This window comes from Nannobrachium achirus (genome assembly GCF_963921795.1).
Source record: "Nannobrachium achirus genome assembly, chromosome: 22".
Lineage (NCBI taxonomy): Eukaryota > Metazoa > Chordata > Actinopteri > Myctophiformes > Myctophidae > Nannobrachium > Nannobrachium achirus.
This window is the reverse complement of record NC_137829.1, coordinates 26,933,353-26,952,645: the sequence shown is the minus strand read 5'-3', so window position 1 is coordinate 26,952,645 and position 19,293 is coordinate 26,933,353. Positions and strand designations below refer to the sequence as shown.

Sequence of the window (19,293 nt, the reverse complement as noted above, 5' to 3'; positions counted from 1 at the left end):
CCGTCTCTCCCCCCATTTCCTGTCAGTCTACTGTCCTATCAATAACTGCACAAACAGAATCTTAAAAAAGGCACTGCTTTCATGTACTAAATGGGAAGACTAAATATAACCTAAAAATACTAGATTTCACATGCACAAACAAGAAACGCTACTCTTCCTGCACACACAGGGAGAGACCATAAGTAGGTCTCTCCCTTAGGATGGGATGTCAACATAGTGGCGTAAAAGCAATGATAATGATTAATTCCCACCAATGTGGAGTTCACTATAAATTAGTGGCTGGAGCAGAAACAGAGACACGCCGAATTATACTTTTCATGAATCCTTCCTTTGCAATGATGTCCTGTCAAGAGATGACACAGGTACTGACAGGAGATTTATAAGCCAAAAGGGCAGCAAATGCACGGAGGGCGCAGTGAAAGTATGGTCAGCTTTTATCTATGGACAGGGATAGTGGTGTAGGCCTAATTACCAATCAGTCACATGCAGCTGGTCCATGGCTCTCTGACTGTGCCTTATTGTCACCAATATAAATACAGAGTAATGTTGATTTTGACAGCAAATTTAGAGTTAGTTTTAGTCGACTAAATATACTTTTTTTAGTAGACTAAAACTACAGTTTTGTCAACTAAAATGTATGTTGGCGTGCCTTGATTGTGTCCTAATGGCTGATTTTACACTTGGTTGTATGCTGAAAATAGCAGATCTACAAGCTCACAAGCTTATAGATATGCCAATGTCAGAGCGCAACACCCAAATGCAACAAAACATAAATGTACAGTACACAGCCCTGATGATGACCAGCCTCTGGTCGAAACATGTCGGTTTTTAAACACTGAAATAATGTTGTTCCTCCTTTTTTAAACTTGAGTGCCTGGATCACTTTTTTCTTTTTTTATCACTTTTTTCTTTTTTGAAAACATAAATGTACTTTACTACAGGATCTTTTCTCCACTAGGTCTTCCATTTTTAAGTTTAACATTTACTAGTTTTTATTTGTTGACGAAAGTCAATCCACAAGTTTCCCAGTGAGCTTACTGGGGAAAAATGTGTGCTCCACTTCCTCCACACAGCGGATTCAACAATGCACCACGTAATCAACTTGCAGTGATTCAGGTATGACAGGCCACCGGCTCACAGCAGTAAGAATGAAACAGCTGAGGAGCAGGAAGTGATGCCCACCTTTCACGCAATAGTCTTGCGTAGCCAGACAACTATTCCACAATCTCCGAATGCTATATCCACCTGTTTCCGCGAGAATATACTGTAGCATTATTTGCGGGACACTTCCGGTTAACAGCAGACATACAAGGTCGCGTCGCAGATGCAACCGTTGTGAGCTTGTAGATCACTCTCGGCTGCGGCGCCGGAAGCTGCCTGCACATTCTGCGCAATGCACGATGGGATGTTGGAAAGTTGTGGATAGAGTCTGGAACGACAGCTCCCGAACGGCGAATATCGGAAGTAGTCACTGCTGCACTGAACTGTAGTCCCATTGGAAACGTAACAGAAACACTCGCACAGACAGAGTAAGTCGAGCGGCATATTCTTGTTATGGGTGTAGGTTAAGAAAACATTTGTAAACATCATGGAAGTAACACCAAAAACACCAGAGAAAGACGAAATAACGCCCCCAAAAATATTGAAAGGAGACATAATGCTTCCAGTAGGACTTGTTATTGCTACTGCACCAAGGGAGCACCACATCTGCTTTATCTCGCACTCATCGTTTTTATTTCCGTCTCCCAGACTGTATGCCGGGAGCATTTGCAAATCGCGTTAGGCAACAGTCTGGCCACGCAAGACTATTCACGCAAGGGCTCATGGGACATAGGAAACTTGTGGATATATTTGGTCTTAGTTTTAGTGATGATAGCTTAGTTTTTACTTTTTATTCAGTTTTTCATCAGAAAAAAAAGGTAGTCAGACATTTTTCATCATAGTTTTAGTCTACAAATTGAACGCTGATACAGAGTACACATTATGTGTCTGTGTAATATAAGTGTCAATCCATTTGTGGACGCACTGATGATATTTGATATCACATTTTCACCATACTTCCCATTAACCCTGACACCCATATTTTGGGAAAATGTTGCATATATAGCATATCTACAAGATCATAATCATTAAGTATAGGCTGTAGTGCTTAATCAGACATTTCAACAATGAACCTCCATGTTGGTTATGGGTAAGCAACACAGAGATTTGTTTGAATGAGTTTCTCTTTAAACCCAGTCCACACCAATGCGTCACATCACAACTAGTCTCAACCACTTGGAACATTAACCCAACTATGACGACCTGCAACAGGTCAATTCAGACCGCTGCAATATCTTGCAAGTGGTTCCAAGTTGCAACTAGTTGCATTGCAATTAATCATTGGTGTGCAGTGCACTGGGCTTTAGACTGATAAAATAATACCCGGATTACCCGCCATCACAAAAATTTGAATATTGCTGTTTAGAAAAAGAAAAATCATACTGCGTGCTCATTTCAAAACAAAAAAATGTGCAGCATTATGCATTTTTTGTAGGGTGTGCAAGTGATGATCGCCTACTAAGGTAATCTTCACATAAAACAAACTGAAACAGTCTCTGAAACAACCCGAGGCAAACATTTTATCACCGAGGTTACATTTTAGAGAGAGACCACACTAAACTGGTGAATCAGGCTTTCCACCTAAACCACCCAGAAAAGTAGCATTTCCACAACTTTCCAGACACCACAAATAGAAAGGGGGAAACTGGGGGAAAGTTGAACTAAAGCATGGTCAATTCTAAATATTATCTTGTTTTGTTTTATTGGTGAACAATGGGACCTTGGTCTAGACTTTTCCATGTGATAAAATGGTTCACCCCGGCCCCCACACCCAATCATTAAATGATTCCACAAATTTTGTGGAATAGATTGTATTCTAAGACAAAACATGTAACTTTATTATCAGAATGTCATGTCGACCAGAACAAATAGTGTTCATTCTCATGGGGAATTACTTATTCCCCCTACAGCTCTGTTTAAATGGTTATTTTGTCAATAAAAACACTTTGTTATTTATCCGAGGCTGACACTAGATGTCAGTGCAGCGTGGTCACTTCCTCAAAAGGAGTTGAGCGCCTCGTAGGTTGAAAGTCAGACCACCATCTTAACCAATCAGATCAGTTTTAAAGATGGAAAAGTTTTGGCCTACTAAACTTTTGGTGAATGTCATAATAAATGGCACACATCGGTGTGCAATGGGTTGAAGTAAACAAATAAAGCCAGAGTAAATGTAAGTGCAGGGTGCACTGATTTAATTCAACATCGATGTAAATAATTTATAGAATATCACATAACCTTAGTAGTTAACATGTCTGTCTGGCAAGCAGAATTACGCTACACCGGTTAAATTGACACTTGACCGAGAAACGATCAATGCGTGTGTTATTGAATTCAACAGGGAATTGCAAAGATGAAGCAAAGTCACTTGAATACTACCAAACTACTTGTATCTGCTACAGAAACGCAGAAGATGAGAGTGAGACATACTGGCTTAGCAATGCAACAACATCCAGACTGCAATCGAATAGTTTGACCAGTACCTAAAAGTCTGTAATATAGCAAAGGTGAGTAATGTTTAAGATTTTCATTAGGATTGTTATCGGTAAAAAAATGACCAAATGGACACTTGACTGAACGTTAGCGAATAGTCCAGCAGCCGCACCCACTTCATAGTGAATGAATGGCCACTTTTGTTTGTGCTAACGGGCTAACTGAGGCTAACCAATTTGTGCACCGATTTGTCCCAGCAGCTTGAAAGAAGAGGGGACACGCGGAATCAATACATGACATCACACTGGCGACGTAGAATCGCTTTAGAGCGAATTGGTGATGATGTGCTAAAGACTACAGACACACACATCACTATCCTCCACCAGCTTCAACCCCAGCCTTTACCTCCTCCTTGGCACCGTCCTCGTACTGCTGGCGACATTTGGCTTGTTTCCTTCTCCTTCTGCTTGGCACTCAACGGCCACGACAGCCGAGGCTCCGTCCACAGGTCTCTGTTGTTGTTGTTGTTGTTGTTGTTGTAGGTGTCCAGCGATGGTCCTCAGTCTTTGCTGTGCTTTGATCCGCTGGCTGTCGGAGCTGCTGCTGCCGTTTGACGCCATGCTGCTTCCGTGTTTGTGAAGGGAGGGGTAGCGTCTGTCTGTCAGAGGTCAGCGCACTTATGTACAGTAGGATATGAGGTATCGTAGTGCTGTGTCCCGTCATGCATTGCAATGCTTACTGGTTGTTTGCAGATCTGCTCAGAATCTGTGTTAATGACAGTATTTAAGCTGTTATACTGTGATCAGATTCAGTATACACTATATGCAATCCGAATCCACAATGAGACTAGAGTGCCCGTTTTGTCTGTTTGAAATGTTGACACACAAGTGTAATTCACCTAGAATGTAATTCTCCATATCAGCTAGTCTTCATCAAATCTTAAAACGATTATGCTTGCTCATATTTCTGAGACTGACAGTGACTGAAATGAATGCAGTGGATTGAACCATATGGAACCAAAGATCTGTCTGTCTGCAATTACCCTTGTAAAATTGTGCAATGCTGTCTCCTTGCATCGTGGCAGTGCTATAATTATACTGTAGCCTATGTAAATGGTCTATTTAGGTCTATGCCTATTCTATGTATGGTGAACAGCCGTAGGCCTATAAGATAGATAGATAGATAGATAGATAAACAGCCTCAGAGACATACGCTTATTACTAATACCATCAATTTAAGGTTTATTTTATGGTATACTGTTACAGTACACCTTTGTATTTGTGAAATGGTCTGAAACTGAGAAAACCCATAACCCCTTTCACTTTTCTATTTACCTTTCTGCCTCACCTCCAGTCACATGACCAGTATGACTACTGTTTCCATATGGCACACAGTAATGATGCAATACAGAGGCTTATATAAATCAAATGCAGCATGTTTGCTATTTACCATCATCATAATACCAGAGTGATAAAACCTGCAAGAAAGACTTGTTTTAAAAAAAGCAATCTTTATTTCACAAAACAGTCAAACTTGACAGAAATCATACATAATCAATGTTGTGAAATGATGATAGTCCAGGTGTTGATTTGTTTCCCGACAGGCCAGGGTATTTAACTCACAAAACAAAGTTCTGTAATGCACTGACTGCAAACAATTAGAGTCTAAGTGTATCACAGAACTTTATTTGGAAAGTCAGTGCCACCTCATTGGTTTGTTCTTTGTGCAGGCCATTGCCACCTCACGACTCACTGCTCCTGCTCCTTTAACCTGGATTAATGCACACAAAACAAAACAGAGCACTCCTCATTTTATTGAACCCCATACACAACTTTCAACTTTATGTAAGCAATATACTTTCAACCCAACCTTCACATTGAGTAATACTTGAGTCCCACAAGTATAGCCAAAACGTGAATGCTTTGACTTTAATCACTGGATGTGAGACAAGTCTTTACTTGACCCATATACACAGATTAAGGCACTGCACATCTTTAGTGATTCTTGCACATGATCCCCAATTAGTATTACTAATGATTAGATAACAAATGGTTTTGTAGCTGACCAGAGAGCATGACATGTATTTGCATACCAATTCAACCATGACCACCTTCAATGCTATTGCTATAAAGTTAACATTTAGGCCAGTGTCTCCAATCGGTGGCCAATAAGAGCACACATTTGGATATACTTTTTACTTTGTAGGAATGATCTTACTCAGAGAGCTATGCCCTTGTGTATGATGATCCTACCTGTTGAACTTTAACAACTTTCTGAATTGAGTAATGGAGAATGGACTCTCCCCTAAAAGTAGGCTACTGTGGATAAACCTTAAAATGTAATAAATATGCACTGTCAAGTGAGATCCAGATATGGAGTTATGTATGTTTAAAGGTAGTGGAGACTTGCTAATTCAGCAGCAGCAGCAGCAGCAGCAGTTAATTGGCAGCAACTTTTAAAGGTTCAAATAAGGCAGTGAAACAAACAGTGCTATCATGTTTAAGTCATTATTGTGACAATATATTTCTTGACATTTTTGACACGTAAAAAAGCGAAAAAGTTGGTTATTTGAGTCATACTGTACCTGATAGAGGTAGACGCAAGTGACCAGCTGCAATCCAAGCACGAGGGAAAATAGTGTGGCTCATAAAATGCAAAAAGAAAAAGCTATCTGAAAACAATGTTGTCCGTTATGAGCTACCAGTCACAAGGCTGTTTTCACGGCGGTTGATGTTCGTCTGTGGACTTGCAGTATACTAACTGTAAGGTGCCTTATGCCGCTTTTACCTTTCTTCTTTCAGTACTGTGCAGTTCACTATCTGCAGCTGGAAGAATGTCGACGTGGAGCTGCCAAACGTGAACGCGTGTTCATGAACGCGCTTGAGGGGGAGAGAGAGAAAAAAAGAGAGTCTCTTTTTTGGTGTAATTTCACGCAGTGGCACAGCCAGTGGGCTGCACCAGTGTGAGGATCTTTACACATAGGTGCAAGAGCAAGTACTTAAGTGCTCCATATTACCTCGACGTCTTTCAAATGCTACTTCATCATAGCACAATTCAGCTTCTTGTTTACGCCAAGGTGCGAGAATGTTTGGCATTAATAGAATAGAACTTTGCAAGTATAGGCCTATCATATCGACACGTAGGTCTATTAATACGAGAGGCCATTCAGCCATTGTGAATTCGGAACATAACGCTGTTTTAGGCATAAAGGGGGAAAACGTACCGGTATCTATTTTCAATCATAAACATTTTTAAAACAGGGAATGTTGTCTATTTAAAACAAAGGCACGGGCCTACTTTGTCAAACCAAAGTCTCTATTTACCCTTTTGGCATTAATGTCTGTGCCAGAGGGTCGCAGTGATGCGTCTCTCCACTCTCCACATGTAGGCTAACAACATCATGTCCGTACGGGACATTGGGGCCCCAGGGCCCCAGACAGTCTCCATGTCAAGTCATGGCAACCAGAGGGAGTCGCTATTCACCAGACTAAATTGTGTAGTGCAGGCCTAGTATCTCGACATTTTTGCATCACCTACAGAAAGGCCTACGTAGCTGATCATGGGACACCACGGACCGACCAACCCAATGTATAAAAAAAGAAAGAAAAGGTTAAGGGGGGGTTCAGTTTAGGTCTCGATGCCTCAATAAATGTCTACTCTATAAACTAATGTAGCCTATGGCTTACAATTTCCAGTGTCTGGTGTGATAAGCTGTTCCTGTACAGTGTAGACCTATCGATCTATGCACATTCTTATAAATACATCTAAAACTATATATAGTTTCACCCACACAATTGTGGTGTAGCTACATTTCTTGTTTAGCAACTGTGATGTGATCAGATAAAGAGGAGGCAGTCACAGCCCAGCCTAGTGGACTACACATGCACGCACAGCCCTTATCGCCTCATAGGACGTTGAAGGGGACGATCCCAGCGCTGCTCTTCTAGTGAGCGCTTGACTGGCTGCCGCAACTTGTGGGCAGGGCCATCGTGCTGCTTGGGGTTTTCCGTAATTTTCAATAGATTAGAAGGAATATTTCTCTCATCGCCAAACGTTGTTCCGCTGGACTTTCTTGCTTTCGGACTTGATCACAATTCTCAAGTGGAACTGAGGAATACAAATACATTTTTGATCACAGAGACGGTTCTCTCCGTGAGAACAGATCTCCATAATAATGATGGAAATACATCAACAGGTAATTATTTATAATCATCTTATTTAATGTGAATAACGTTTCAAATATGTCAGCTGTTTCATATTGGCTGTTGAAAATAAATAATCAGATTAGAGAGATTTCTATGTAGGACATAGCCCAGGTAAACTTTTTGTTACATTTGGGCCATAATCGATACGATATAGCCTATGCCTAGTCCAGTCGAGTCCAGACGCTGCGTAGTTACCCTATTACAAAACCTAATTAGGCCTAGTCTGACGTAGATCATCATATAATAGTGGACATTAAGAGTTCAAAAGAACTGTTAATGTCCACTATCTTACGTTCAATTCTGCAAGTCATTGAAGACTGAACTGTCGAGTTCAGCAGCTACTACCAAAGGCTACTACTCGGCAGGGGAAGGGGAAAAATACTTCGTATCTGTCAGTATGATTTCTGCATATGTATTGAAACATATCTGATATAAAATAATATAATGGGTAAATGTAATATAGCGTTGCCTTAGTAAACATCTTGTGCTTTCAAAGCTTTCACTTGTCTGGGCATGTTGTCCGTCAACACCCCCCCCCCCCCCCCCCCCCCCCCATGTGACCATGTCTGTTCAGGCCACCTTTGATCCATTCTGAATGATTTTTTGTTAGATAGCCTTCTCCAGGGCCCACCATAAGCTGACCCCCCCTCAGAGGCATCTTATTAGATAAAAAACATGTAGTGTATTTGTAAAAACTATTTTTTCTCTAGTCACGTGATTCTGGAAAGGATGTGATGTAGATATTATAATAATCTATATAATCTTAAGAGCTTTAAATATATAGGCTATTATTTATGTTTAGGTGTTTATACATACATGGTAGGCCCTACATGTTGTATTTTGATGTACCTAGTTGTGATACAAGTTTATTTCTTATGTTGGTTTTTGGGGGATTGTTCTAGAACATGTGATGTATTTCATCATCCTTGGTTAAGGGTGGATGTCCTCAGAATTCTGATGAATGGATGTATAATAAGCTACTCCCTGACCCCTTTCAGATGCCCTTGTGTTTTTCTGAAGGGTCAGGTTGGTGTTGGTATTTTTTTCTGAAGGGTCAGGTTGGTGTTGGTAAATGAACAACCCAGTCTACAAAGCCAGATTAGAATCTCTCAGGGAAGTAATGTTTGGCATGGTTTCATGACTGGTCTCAAGGCTTTACTATTTTTATAAAATAAATAATGAGACTTTTGATGTGCCAACATTTGCTTTTTGATGTGCCAACAATTGTTTTAAAAATAATTATGTTTTTTTCATCCTGTATGAGTACGCATTGTTTACTTTGCCTAAAAGTGATGTCCAGGAAACTGGAAGGTATTTTCACAAGACAGTTTCCTTGTTCTCTCAGCAGTTGAACTTGTCACTGACAGACACCTGCTTTCATAGTCAGACAGTTCAGTGTCTTAAAACAATACGTAGTACGCACCTTGAATAAATTAATATCAGAAATACGTCTGTAGAGTTTTGCACAATTCCACAGTTTAAACAATGTTATAAACAATAACACAATGATTACACACTCCCCTCTCAAAACAGACCCCTAACAAGTCAAGTTTACAACAACAAGGGGCTCAATGAAACTTTTCCTTATATGTAACTGCCAAGTCTTCTTTGGGAATGCATTGTTTTCAAGGTCCCTCGTATGACTTGTGAGCTGTGACCAATGGACACAATGTGGTTTTTCAATGTAGAAAACAGAGCTGACCTCAAGAGGTGCATTTATCCAGCTCCTTAAGACATTGTAGACCACTTCCTCATACCTTTGGCAGCCATAATGTCTGGTTGTAGCCTTACCTCTCACTCGGTGAGTATGATTTACAGTAGACAGCCGTAGTGACGTCTAATCCTCTAGTGGTCCCGTGGACTGATACAGCCTCTGATGCAATACTGAGGTAAAGAGGGTTAGTGGCTTCTTATTTTGCTGTGCCGCTGTTGAAGAAACAACTTTTCTGTCAACCATGCCTTTAAATAAGTATGGCTGTGAATGTTTACTAAAATTAGTTGCTTTTTCAAATCATGATTCATCACACCATAGCTTCATCTTGGTTTTTAATCAAAACGCGAGGGATCAGATGATATTTAGTACTAGTTATAGGATTTCCAAGTCTTATATCCAGTAAATATATTTTTTACTTCACACTAATAACTGAGTACTTTATAGTACATCACCCCGATTTCACATCCTGTTCTTGTAATTTTGTTCTGCTTTTGGATTTTCTTTTGTCCTACTTCCTCCACTCTGCTCATGTGACTTGGCAGCTTATACAGTAGTACTTAGGCCTATATTGTTTTTTTTTCCCTCTTACGTAACCAAATCTAAGTAATAAACCAGGGCCACAAGATAATGGCTAAAATACTTTTCTTAATGCTTTGTTGCTCCTTGTGATTATTGCCATAATATTTTGGTAAAATTGTCTCTCTACTGGCCTCTGATTTATTCTGTATGTGTGAGCCTCATGGATGGGGAAGATGCAGGTGTTAATGTTCTGGTTAGTATTGTGTAATGATAAAGAGACAAGGTCAAGGTGCAACAGCTGACCAAATAACATATGAATGAATTGCCATGTCTCAAGATTACATAATGTTTGATTATACTTGATTAATTGTGAAGCCCTACAATAAACTGTTACATGGTCAGAGGTTTTCTTGTGACCTAATATGTAGGGTTTATGCAATCTTCAAGGGCCCATGTGGAAGGTTTCCTCCGTACGGTTTGTGTTCATGAACGTTAAGAGGCCCATGGGAGAGCATAGCACTGTTTATCTCTGGACATTCCTGTCTTAAAAGACACCGCACAGCTTTCAGTGACCAAGTGTTATGACAGGAAATTATATTAACATATTCCCACTGCAGTTATGCTTTGTTATAAGTCATCATATCACATAAATAGTATGAGTGGGAGTAGTAACGTGAACTAATTTTAAGCGTTTGATCCTAGTATTAACTCATTTGTTTTTATTAACTTTTGTAGATATATCAGATGTGTTTGTAGTCGTATGAAAGATAAATTGAGTAATAAAATGTAGTATTACATTGCAAAACATTAATCATTTCAGTTTCCAAGTAGGCTATTATGTGGGACCTATCTGGCAACTCACATTTGAAACTACTACACCCTGAAAACTCAACAACTTCAGAAAAACTTGTTCAGATGCAGATAATGTGAGGAATTAGCTGCCTTTATATTTGTCATTACCCTTGCGTAATGACAAATACACTCCATTAGAGGTTTTAAATGTGAGACAAATTAACTGGTTAGTGTCACTCCTCTCCTGCACGTGGATGAAGAATAATCAATTCCCTTTGGTCTTCTTCACGAGAACAGTCACAAGTGTGAGAAGGGCAGGCCTGTCTCTTCCTGGTGTGTGACGGTGAGATAGGAAACAGAGAAGTACATCTATTATTCACGTGGCTTCTTCCTCATGACATTAATGCCCAGCATTGTCGTCAAAGAATAGATACCAAGGGATAGGGTGTGGCAGGTGCAGTAGCCAAGCTTCACAGCAGGGACACTCTTGTTCCAGGAGCGATCGCATTCTCACTGCAGGATAGTGTGGCTGCAGCGGCATGTGATGCTCCAAACCACTTCAAATTTGTTCTCTTTTTTTCCAGGGCATGGAGCTGATCGACATTCTGTGGAGGCAGGACGTTGACCTGGGAGCCAGAAGAGAGGTGTTTGACTACAGCCACCGGCAGAAGGAGAACGAGTTGCAGAGACAGCGTGAGCTGGAGGAGGAGAAGAGACTGCAGCTGCTCAGGGAGCAAGAGAAGGCCCTGATAGCACAGCTACAGCTGGATGAAGAGACAGGCGAATACATACGGCGCCCTCCATCCAGTGGCCCGCCAGTGTCAACCACACCTCTAGAGGTGGCACAGGTACCTGCACTTGGCCATCATTAGTCATGTTAGCAACTGGGCCACTCCCCCCCCCCCCCCCCTCCCTTGATTGGGTGTACTGTAGCTGTGTGGTAGCTAGGTAATCGCCTCATCTATACTATAATTTTGCGAATGTCTGAGTGAGTGAGTGAGTGAGTGTCTGTCTGTCTGTCACAGCGTTTCTCCTCGGTGGCTGGAGCAATTGGTCTGAAATCGCATCACCATCAGCATATGAACACACCTGACATAACTGTGAAGCCCGTTTGTCACTTTCACAAATCGTATGCTGTATATTAGCATTTTTATGGTGTATCTATATCTATTTAGCCTACAGTACCTTTTGTGACCACACATGTTAAGGGAGGGGCGCTGTTGTTCAGGCCATGCACAATCACACACAAACCCACAAACCCACACACAGTGTGTGCAGGCAGGGTTCTGGCCCTGTTACAGATGTTGTCCAAAAATCATGCAGATCGGTACACAGTATCTCTGTAGCCGTTAAATGGAACGGGTATTTCTTGCATTGATGCTCCTACATATTAGCATGCAAGCACCAGTTAAAGTTACTTTCCATCCCTCATATACTGTGTGCACAGTGCACATCCCATAACCCACACACTGCACATCATTTCAGAGCTCATATCTTTGAACGGGTAAGGGCTAGTCCTGTATAATTAGGGAAACAGTTGGGTCTGTAGTTTTGCATTGGTGTTCAGCTCTTTAGAAACGGCTCCACGATCTTTATGGAAAATAGGTAGGTAGGTAGGTAGGTAGATAGATCCATTTATTATATAAAATACCATTAACTCAAATGTCATCCTTTGCAGAATGCCAGCTTCCCAGAAGAGGATGGCGAAGCCATGTCCTTTGATGAATGTATGCAATTGCTGGCAGAGACATTTCCCCTGGTAGAAGAAACAGAGGTAAGGACATTGACTAATACTGTACATGTAACATTACACCCAAAGTATAATAAGTATTAAACCTTAAGTATTAAACATATATATGCTATGCCCTGTGTCTAAAAGTGTACTCCGGTGTGTTTGCAGAACACCTCTCCTTGCCTGGACACCACCGTTGCTCCAATCCCCAACAACAGCCAGATCATGATGTCCCCAGAGCAGCCGACGATGCAGCAGGGCCCCCTCTCCCCCGCCCCACTCCTGTCACAGAGGACCCCCCCAGATTTGGAGCAGGCCTGGATGGAGCTTTTGTCCCTACCTGAGCTGCAGGTACTGTATAACACCAGCCTCAATAGCGCAAATGCTTTTTAACAACCTCAATGGCAGGGGCCAGACATTACAGGACACACTCAACTGTTGTTTGCCTTCCCCTGTGTCTATGCGAGACATGAATGAGGTCTCTCATATACAGACACAGGTGCACCCAGTGATTAGGTTTCATGTCTGGGATTAGCTAGCACAGAAGAGGTGGGGTGGGTGCTTCCAAGGTGTGTTGAGTTCATTGCCTTGGTAGCAAGTGGCCTTGATAACCTTGATAGCTCAGGAATGGTTTTCACGCCCGCAATCTTGTTCGGACGTCATCAGAGTAGGAGTGGATAAACAGTCAAAAATGTGTTGTAGGGGTTGAGGAGAAACCAGAGATCACTCTCGTAATTTGATGGTTCTAGAGAAAGGCAAGTCTGTAATCATTTCAATTTGACACAGAAAAATAAATACATTTCACACTAAATTAACATGCAGGGTTTTGCTGTGTACATTGCATTATGTGGCATGTACCCTCAGCTAATGTCAGTAACGTATTTTTGTTCCTTTCTCATAAAGTCACAAATAACTTCAGGTGACTCCACTGGTTACTAGTACTGCATGTAGCCTAATTGCTGGGCCATTGTGCCCAATTCAGGCTTTTGCAAATCCCGCCCCATTCTGCCCTGTTACTATGGTGGGACATTAACCCTGGGCAGATTGTTTTTATAGTGGCAGTGAATGGGATTTTTTTTTTTTCATAGCCTCATTATTGCAATTTATGCAATTTAAAGTACCAAAGGAAAAACATCTAGGTGATATTAATAAAAAGGGAAGACAAAGGTACAGTAGTTACATTGCAAAACAGGGGGTTTCCCCGAAAATATATGTTTTAATTTGTTTAATCCCAGTGGGACAGAATCACTATTGCAGATTCTTTTATAGTGGAAGTGGATGGGATTTTTTTTTCCTTCATAGCCTCATTACAGCTATATAAAGTACCAAAAAAACACATCTACGTGATATTAATAAAAAGGGAAGAAAAAGGTACAGTAATTACATAGCAAAACAGTAATTTCCCCCCGAAAATATATTTAAAAATATGTTTAATCCTCTGGATCAGAGAGAGTATAGAAATAGAAAAAGAAAGCACATTGCATCTTGGGTCTCCTCACATAATAGGCTGGCTTTTCGTAATTCTGCCCATTTAAAATATATGTACCCAATCGTAACTCTTAGTTACATTGATAAGGTCCATGTGAACTAGTTTGTTGAAGCTTATTCATTATATTGAGTGAAATCGCGGCCGTAAATCGCGGCCGTACCAGACGCATGCCGTGTCGCGCAGTGCGGACTGTTCTTGAAAGCCTGAAGCAACATTCTCCACTGCACAAACTCCACCCCCGATAGCAAAAAGTGAATGGTTTTTTCTGGTTGGCCAGTCAGGGAGTCTCAGGAACCAATCAGAAGGCTGACAAACGGTGAATTCTGCCCTCTCTTGAGGGTTGTCTGACATTTCTTTATGACATCATGTGCCAGATTTACCAGTTTTGAGCTCTCATCTTTATACATTTCTGATTTGATACTCATTATCCTTCGTTTATGAGTTGTATGTTATGCACACATACGAGTAACAGCGTACTACTGCCTGCGCTGGCTGTTTTATTTGAAGCCAGCTTATATAGTGCACATAGTTCACTGGACCCAAGTGTCACAAACCGAATGTCTCCCAAACTGATATCGTCCAGTTTAAAAATGACTCCTCCTCTTTGCCTGTCATAGTAAATCTGTTTGGATATGGTCCTCCTTTGAGATTCCGATGAAGCATCAACAGGCTCCACTTTGCATATTGCCATTAACACAAATGACAACGAGAGGTTGGAACTCTACAGAGTGCCCCTGTTATGGGGTTCCCCACCCCACAAATAGGACATAAAAACTAAATGGCCACTGTGTGAATATGCCCAATAGTGGTAACTCTTGAGCTGCTTCAACATCTAGGTCAGGGGTCTTCAACGTTTTCAGGTCTAGGACCCCTTAGTTAAGCGAGAGATGAAGCAGGGACCCTCACAACCTTTTCAGAGATTTCATATAGTTTAATCGTTTGATAGCACAATCATCAGGGTACAGTATTTTGGATTCATGTCAATTTGTGTTTTCAGATATTTAACCACTTGAACCATCCATAGGCCTACTTAATAAACTTGACCTTTGACTCTGTACTTGGTCTGCTCTTTTTCCCTTCTACACCAAACCTCTTTGCCGAAAATAGCAGATATACAAGCTCACAGCTTGTAGATCTGCTATGTTCAGCTAAAGTAAATATAAAAAAAGAAGATAACAAGTTTCTATCACTCAAAGATTTGGAGGACCACCTGTAGTAAGTCTGAGGACCCCCTAGGGGTCCCGGACCCCCTGTTGAAGACCCCTGATCTAGGTTATTTTTTATTTGTCTTGAAGGTCATGATGCATGGCTACTAAAGTGCACATCTTTGTTTTTAAGCTTTGTTTTGACAAATTATCAGGTACCTTAACTTTACATTGAATAAGACAAAACAGAGTTCAAACAATCCAAACGATTTCATTCATAATTTCAAGGATAGTCAGAATTTGTATTGGGTTGTGTTATATTATGCAATCAATCAATGCAATTTTGTATATGCTTCATGTCATAATCTGGCACTTTTACAACCAAATCATGAAATTGCGACCTGGGTCTCCATACATATCAACCACGTCAACAACAAACCTACACTTTCTAGCAGTCTTTCTTCGCTAGCAGTGAAGGTTTAACTAGCCTTGGAAAAGAAATGTTGATGCTCACTACCGGGTATGACACTGCAATTTTATTTAATCAGCGTGGTTTTCACACCTCTGTATATGTAGAAGAGACAAATGAAATAACCTATACGTGACCCGATGTATCCTGTCATTGTGGTTAGATTAGATCCTAGAAACGTCTTGCATTACTTAGAAAAGCTTAGAAGACATGTACAGTACATGTTAACTCACTTTTGACCTTTTGTCTTCTCCAATGATGATCTATGTCATGACAAATTTGGTTATACTGTAGATGTTTCTTCAATAAATCAGAACAGGATGGTAGGCATGGTTAATGCAACTACACAGTACCTTACAAAAGCTGGCATCAGAACTGTTGTAACTACATTGTCTGATGTACTTGTACTTTGTTTTAATTATGAATCTCTTTTCTTTCTAGCATTGCATTAACATGCAAATGGAGGATGCTCTGGAGACAACATATCTTCCTACAAGCAGCCCTGAAGAGCAGGATCCAAACTACAATTTCTACCCACCGACAAATGTGGGGCCAAGCACAATAGATGTTTGCCCCCCTGAATATGTTACTGCATTTGAAGGGACCTTCCCTAATGTTGCCCCACCCAATCACATCAGTCAGATGACCACGAAAGCCCCTCAATTAAGTGCTAACCTGAGTGGAGAAGCTTTCTGCGACATACTACTTCGCCCCAACCCCACTCTAAATACAGAAGAAAGCAGTGGCCTTGAGGGGAATGGAGGCAAAGCTTTGGCTGCTATACCAAACAAGCCTCCTTTTAAATCGGACATACACAACCTCTCACCTGGAGATACATTTAACGGCTGCAAACAGGAAAGGATGTCTGAATTGCCAGATTCAGATTCTGGAATCTCGCTGAATACAAGCCCTGTTGCGAGTTCCCCGGAGAAATCTGTATATGATGATGGTTCCTATGGCTACAATGACTCAGATATGGAAGAAATAGACTTCAGCCCCGGGAGTGCTGAATCTGACTATTCAGAGATGTTCTCCTTGAATTTCCAACCGGATGGATACCAGCTCGGTGCTTCTATCTCAGGACAGCCAAACGAGGGGCAGGAAAAGAACCCCAAACATTACAAGACCGAGCTGGTAGAGGAGACTGACCACAGCCAAGCTCCATTCACCAAAGACAAGCAGAGGAGACGCTCTGAGGTACGTCTCTCCAGAGACGAGCAGAGGGCCAAGGCCCTCCAAATACCGTTCACTGTGGACATGATTATCAACCTGCCTGTGGACGACTTTAACGAGATGATGTCTAAGCACCAACTCAACGAGGCCCAGCTGGCGCTGGTCCGAGACATCCGCCGCCGCGGGAAGAACAAAGTAGCCGCCCAGAACTGCCGCAAGCGCAAGATGGAAAACATTGTGGGGCTCGAGTACGACCTGGACTCGCTGAAGGAGGAGAAGGAGCGCCTTCTGAAGGAAAAGAGCCAGAATGACAGCAGCCTGCGGGAGATGAAACAGCAGCTCAACAGTCTGTACCTGGAGGTGTTCAGCATGCTGACAGACGAGGAGGGGAAACCCTACTCGCCGTCTGACTACTCCCTTCAACAGACCCGAGACGGCAGTGTCTTCCTAGTCCCTCGCATAAAAAAGACACTCATCAAGACGAAAGAAAAGCACTTATCTACTTTATAATATGGTACTGCATTATATCATAGTAACAATACTATGCAATAACTTTGTAGTAGCTCGGCTTTAAGCGTAATAGATCAGCAGAACTATTATATAGTTTTTGCTTACTCTTTAATCTTGTAATATTTTTGATATTTTACTTTTGTACTGCTTTCTAATATGCCCAGAGATTCTTTTACCAATATTGTTTGTAAATAAACATTATTTGCTATTGAGATTGAGAAAATATATTGTACAGTACTATATATATATATATATATGTGTGTGTTTGTTTTAGTATGCTAATGATTTTGTTTCAATCACTGTTACTTATCGTTTTATAAACTTTGTTTTGATTTGCTCCCGTCTTTTTTTAAATCCCGACTTATGTGCTTTTCAATAAACTATTCATATAGCCAGTTTGTCTCCTTTTCTGTGTACTGTACATTGTGTGATTTGGTGTAGCCAGCCACAGCTTGTAGATTGATGCCAGATGGACATATGGTTTGAGGAATGATTACATAACTTACCATGTGCTTGCCTTCTTTCTTTTTTTTTGTTTTTTTGTTCAGTCACTATACCATGTGGCTGGTAAAATAAGACACGTAAAATGCAATCCTATACAGAATCTGAAACAAAAATGGCAACATTCCTTGGCTTTAGCCCATTTCTCAATCACCAGGACTTTATCCGTTAGAGTTGAGCAATAATCTCAAGACAATTTTTCAATTTAACTGAATTTGAGTTGAACTTATACAGTGCACTAAACCTAACCTAAGCCATGTCCCATAAGCTGTAATACTAAAAAACCCCAATAAGCCCTATAACATTTATTCCCTCCAAGGAAATCACACCCACTGCATTCATTATGTTGCACAACAGCAAACAATTGTTCAGCTATGTGCAATACACTCCATGTGAATCATGCATGACAACTTCACAATAGCTTCATGGACAAACCCATTCAAAAGCAAAGCCCTGCACAATCACTATTTGCTCTTCATGCACTTTCACACACAAATGCTACCTTTGAACACCAAGCCCATCTGCTCTTCTGAAACCACAATTTCTGAAGTTGCGGTAAACACCAAACCATGCAGACGTGTATAATACCTTAGTTGTGTGAGTTCCAAGTAATTCAAACAATGAAACTTTGTTCCTTTTAGTCGGAAGAAAACAAATGTGTAGTACTTTAAATATAATCCTAATCCAATAACATTTTGCATACAGTTGATAAACCTACATAATATGCCCTTTTAAAAACACACAGTAGTAGATAGTAGCTTTCCATAAGAAATAAACCAATCACTTTGTGGGAGACATTTTATTTAACAACACCAGCAATTTATACGTGATCATTTTCTGTTAAAAAGTAGTTCACGCAAACAAGTCTGGAGCCAAAGCCCCATTTTTCCTATAGAAATACTATCCTACAGCGAATTCCAACAGAGCGATTTACGATGAACTTAATTGGTGGCATGAACTACTGTACAATAAAAGTGTTGTGTTGGTGTGAGCTTATGTACAGACTTACCATGTGTTAGTAGTTTATTTCATTGAGTTATTTTACTGTTCTCATGTTCTTCTTCATTGCGTGTTGCATGTAGCAATGTCCTGGGATGTCTCATCAAAATATGCAAATCTGGTCAAATCATGGAAAAAAATAATTGCCATGTTTTATTTGGGGTGGGGGGCACCGGCTTTCAGATTTTCAATACATTTGTCTCTTATTTTCAAATTTCAATAACAATTAAAATAAATAATATATACACGTCGTTTCCAATCCCGGGAACTTTAGTCCTTAAGTTTTTCATGAGACCATATCGAACCTCACCCTCCACTGTTAGCTCCGAGATGAGGTCCAATAGTCCTCTATGCCGGCTGGGGTGGAATTCGTCCATGGCCGTGTAGATCACCCTTTTCGCCACATCGTATCAAAAAATTAAAGGTAGTTCAAGACACCTAAAGATGTAAAGCTAACGCCACCACGTAAAAAGTTTATTTTGGAGTTGGGAAAACTGTTTAAATCGCTTATTTA

General features: G+C 40.8%; 2 protein-coding genes across 2 annotated transcripts in view; one reads left to right on the top strand and one right to left on the bottom strand.

Moving 5' to 3' along the window:
- The window catches only part of agps (alkylglycerone phosphate synthase), a 38,442-nt gene extending 34,273 nt beyond the window's left edge, over positions 1–4,169 (bottom strand). Inside the window, exon 1 of the mRNA XM_080753219.1 lies at positions 3,937–4,169. Coding sequence (XP_080609345.1) covers positions 3,937–4,151 — 215 coding nt within the window. The 5' untranslated portion in view covers positions 4,152–4,169. The remainder of the gene's footprint in view (positions 1–3,936) is intronic.
- A 3,402-nt stretch (positions 4,170–7,571) lies between these two features.
- On the top strand, positions 7,572–17,662 carry nfe2l2a (nfe2 like bZIP transcription factor 2a). Its single transcript, XM_080753269.1, has 5 exons — positions 7,572–7,726; positions 11,346–11,609; positions 12,440–12,535; positions 12,662–12,844; positions 16,038–17,662. The coding sequence occupies exons 1-5, from the start codon at positions 7,706–7,708 to the stop codon at positions 17,277–17,279; spliced, it is 1,806 nt and encodes a 601-aa protein (XP_080609395.1). The 5' UTR covers positions 7,572–7,705; the 3' UTR covers positions 17,280–17,662.
- Positions 17,663–19,293: the final 1,631 nt, after the last annotated feature.